The 3,465-nt window shown below is 34.4% G+C and overlaps 1 protein-coding gene across 1 annotated transcript; it reads right to left on the reverse strand.

Moving 5' to 3' along the window:
- Positions 1-379: 379 nt before the first annotated feature.
- On the reverse strand, positions 380-3,255 carry LOC101026982 (olfactory receptor 5A1-like). Its single transcript, XM_021925708.2, has one exon. The coding sequence runs from the start codon at positions 2,667-2,669 to the stop codon at positions 1,761-1,763; it is 909 nt and encodes a 302-aa protein (XP_021781400.2). The 5' UTR covers positions 2,670-3,255; the 3' UTR covers positions 380-1,760.
- Positions 3,256-3,465: the final 210 nt, after the last annotated feature.

The following is a 3,465-nucleotide window of genomic DNA, read 5'->3' on the forward strand; positions in this document are numbered from 1 at the left end:
ATACAGCTTGATAACAATAAGTTAAATACATGTACATATTTGTATTTCTGTGGTATCACTTATAATATCTCCTTTTTCATTTCTAATTGTCTTTATTTGGGTCTTCTGTCTTCTTTTCTTGGTTAGTCTCACTAACGGTTTATCAATTTTTGTTTATTATTTTTCAAACCAAATTTTTGTTTCATTTATCCTTTATATTGTTTTGGGGTCACTATTTCATTTAGTTCTGCTATAATTGTTGTTATTTCTTTATTTCTGCTAATTTTGAATTTGATTTGATCTTGCTTTTCCAGTTCCTTATTTAGAATTGTTATTTTCTCTTGCTGAGTTGATATTTTTGTTTCATTTATCCTTTATATTGTTTTTGGTCTCTATTTCATTTAGTTCTGCTATAATCATTGTTGTTTCTTTATTTTTGCTAATTTTGAATTTGGTTTGATCTTGCTTTTCTAGTCCCTTATTTAGAATTGTTATTTTCCCTTGCTGAGTTGATACCTTTATCGTTATATAATTGCCTTCTTTATCCTTTTTATTGTTTTTAATTTAAAGCCTGTTTTATCTAATTATAGCTAATTCTGCTTGCTCTTGGTTTCCGTTTGTGTGAAATATCTGTTTCCACTGCTTTACTTTCAGTCTGTATGTGTCTTTACAGATAAGATGAGTTTCTTGTAGACAGCTTATGGTTAAGTCATGTTTTTTTAACCCATCTTACCAATGTATACCTTTTCAATGTGGTGTTTAGTTCTTTTATGTTCAAGGTTAGTATTTATAGGTGAGGTTTTGTTCCTGTCATCTTATTAATTGTTGTCTAGTTATTTTATACATTCTCTTTTCTCTATTTTTTTCACTGTGCGTTTCTGGTTTTGTGGAATTCTGTAGTGTTGTCATTTGATTCCTTTCACTCCCTCCTTTGTATTATTGCATTAACAATGAGTTTTATGTTTGTGTGTTTTCATGATGGTAAATACCATTCTTTTGCTTTCAAGTTTAGGAATCCTTTCATCATTTCTTCTGTTTCCTATCTAGTCGTGGCAAATTCTACTAGCATTTGCTTGTCTGGGAAAGAGCATTTCTCCTGAAGCTTAATTCTTGCTGTATATAGAATTCTTGGCTACTAGTTTGCTTTTTTTCTTTCAACACTTGGAATATGTCATTTCACTACCTTCTTACTGGCAAAGTTTCTGCTGATAAGTCTGCTGTTAATTCTGAAGCAGTTTCCTTTGTAGATGACTAGATGTTTTTCTCTTGCCAATTTTAGAATTTGTTCATTCATTTGATTTTAGACAGTCTAATAATAATATGCTGTGGCAAACTCATTTAGGTGTTGACTTTTCTGGGGATCACTGAGCCTCTTTTGTTCAGATGTCTAAATTTCTTGATAGACTTGGGAGGTTTTTATACATTGTTTCATTAATAGGTTTCCTGACCTTTTTTCCTCGGGAATACCAATAATTTATTATTTCAGTCATTTTAGATGGTCTCAAAAGTCTTGAAGGCTTTGTTTATTCTTTTTTATTTTTGTCTTACTGTATTATATTTTTAAAACCTATCTTCAAGTTCTGATTCTTCCTTCTGTTTAATCTAGTCTGTTGTTGAAGCTTTCAAATGTATTCTTGCAATAAAGTTTTCAGTACCAGGAAGTAAAGTTTGTACTTCTTCTCTCTACCTAGCTATTCTTGTGACATATAAAGAGTCACTTACATATTCTTATTTCTATCTTCCTTACAGAAATAGCAATATCTACCCAAATGTTGTTCTTACTAATGTAAATGTGTTGCCTCATTTATCACCCTCTTGAGGGCCTCTTTGATTTCCTTGTTCCTCAAACTATAGATCAGAGGGTTTAACATGGGGATAAGGACAACAGAGAATACTGAGAGCACCTTGTCCTGCTTCATGGAGTGGCTAGAGCTAGGATGCATGTATACAGAAATGGTTGTGCCATAGAAGAGAGCCACAGCAGCCAGGTGGGAGGCACAGGTATTGAAGGCCTTGGCACGACCTTTGGTTGATGATATTTTCAGCATGGAAGCTACAATGAAACCGTAGGACAAAAGGATAACAAACAAAGAGCCCAACCCAACAAAAGTAGCTACCAGAAAAAGAATCATTTGGCTGATAAAGGGGTTGGAGCGAGACAAGGAAATAATCTGAAATATGTTACAGAAGAAATCTTGAATGACATTTGGCCCACAGTAGTAGAGATTAAAGCAAGGGACTGTATGAACTAAGCTACTAAGGAATCCACCCCGATAGATTCCAGCTACCATTTTCCAACAGATACCAGGGACTATGATTGCTGAGTACTGCAGGGGGCTGCCAATGGGCACACGTCTGTCACAGGCCATGAAGACCAAGAGGCAGCACTCAGCCAGACTCATCCAGGCCCCCCAAAAATACTGAGTGGCACAGGCAAGGAAGGAAATTGTCTTCTTGTCTTTTAAGAAGTCTGAAAGCATCCTTGGGCTGATGGTAGAAGAATAGCAGATATCTATAAATGACAGGAAACTGAGAAAAAAGTACATGAGTGTGTGCAGGTGAGAGTCTATTCTGATGAGGATGATAAGACCCATGTTCCAAATCAGGGTCACATGGCAAATCACCAGGAAGACTGGAAAGAGGATGAGCTGCATCTCTTTTTCATCTGAGAGTCCCAGCAGAACAAACATGGCCACAGAGGTGTGGTTTCCACTCACTTACATGGATCCTCTTGGTGCCATCTGCTGAGAAAGAGGAATGAGAAGGAAATGGGTTTATTCCCAGAAAAGAAAAAGAAACACTATTTTTTTCAGTCATGAAGCTGGCTAAATATAAAACCTTGAATCATCAATGTTGAGTTAATTTTTGTCTTTCATATATACAATCATGAAACTTTACTGAAAAATTTTTAGATAACTATCATGCTGTCTTTGGGGACAAAGACAGTAAATAAGCATAATTAGTATGATACCACCTAAAATGTCTTAATTTCTGTGTTCCTGTTTTACAAATACATGAGACTTTGAAGATATGCTAAATTAAGAAAATTATGTCATTTCTCTATACAGTTGACCCTTGAACAACATGGATTTGAACTATGTAGCTCCACTTATACATGAATTTCTTTTCAATAAGTACAGTGGAAAATATTTTAGAGATCTGCAACAATTTGAAAAAACTTCACAAATAAACTACATAACCTAGAAATATAAAAAATATTAAGACAAAGTTAGGTATGTCACAACCACATAAAATATATACAGATATCAGTCTATTTTATCATTTGTTATCATAAAATATACAAAGATCTATTATAAAAAGTTAATTTTTAAAAATGTATAATGAACAGAAATTTATTGACTCACAGTTCTGGAGGCTAGGAATTCTAAGATCAAGGGGCTAACATCTGTCAAGGGCCTTCTTGCTGTGTCATACCATGACAGAAGAGCAAAGAGAGGGCAAGAAAGAGAGTAAAAGAGGGCCAAG

Source organism: Papio anubis, chromosome 12 (assembly GCF_008728515.1).
Source record: "Papio anubis isolate 15944 chromosome 12, Panubis1.0, whole genome shotgun sequence".
Classification (NCBI taxonomy): domain Eukaryota; kingdom Metazoa; phylum Chordata; class Mammalia; order Primates; family Cercopithecidae; genus Papio; species Papio anubis.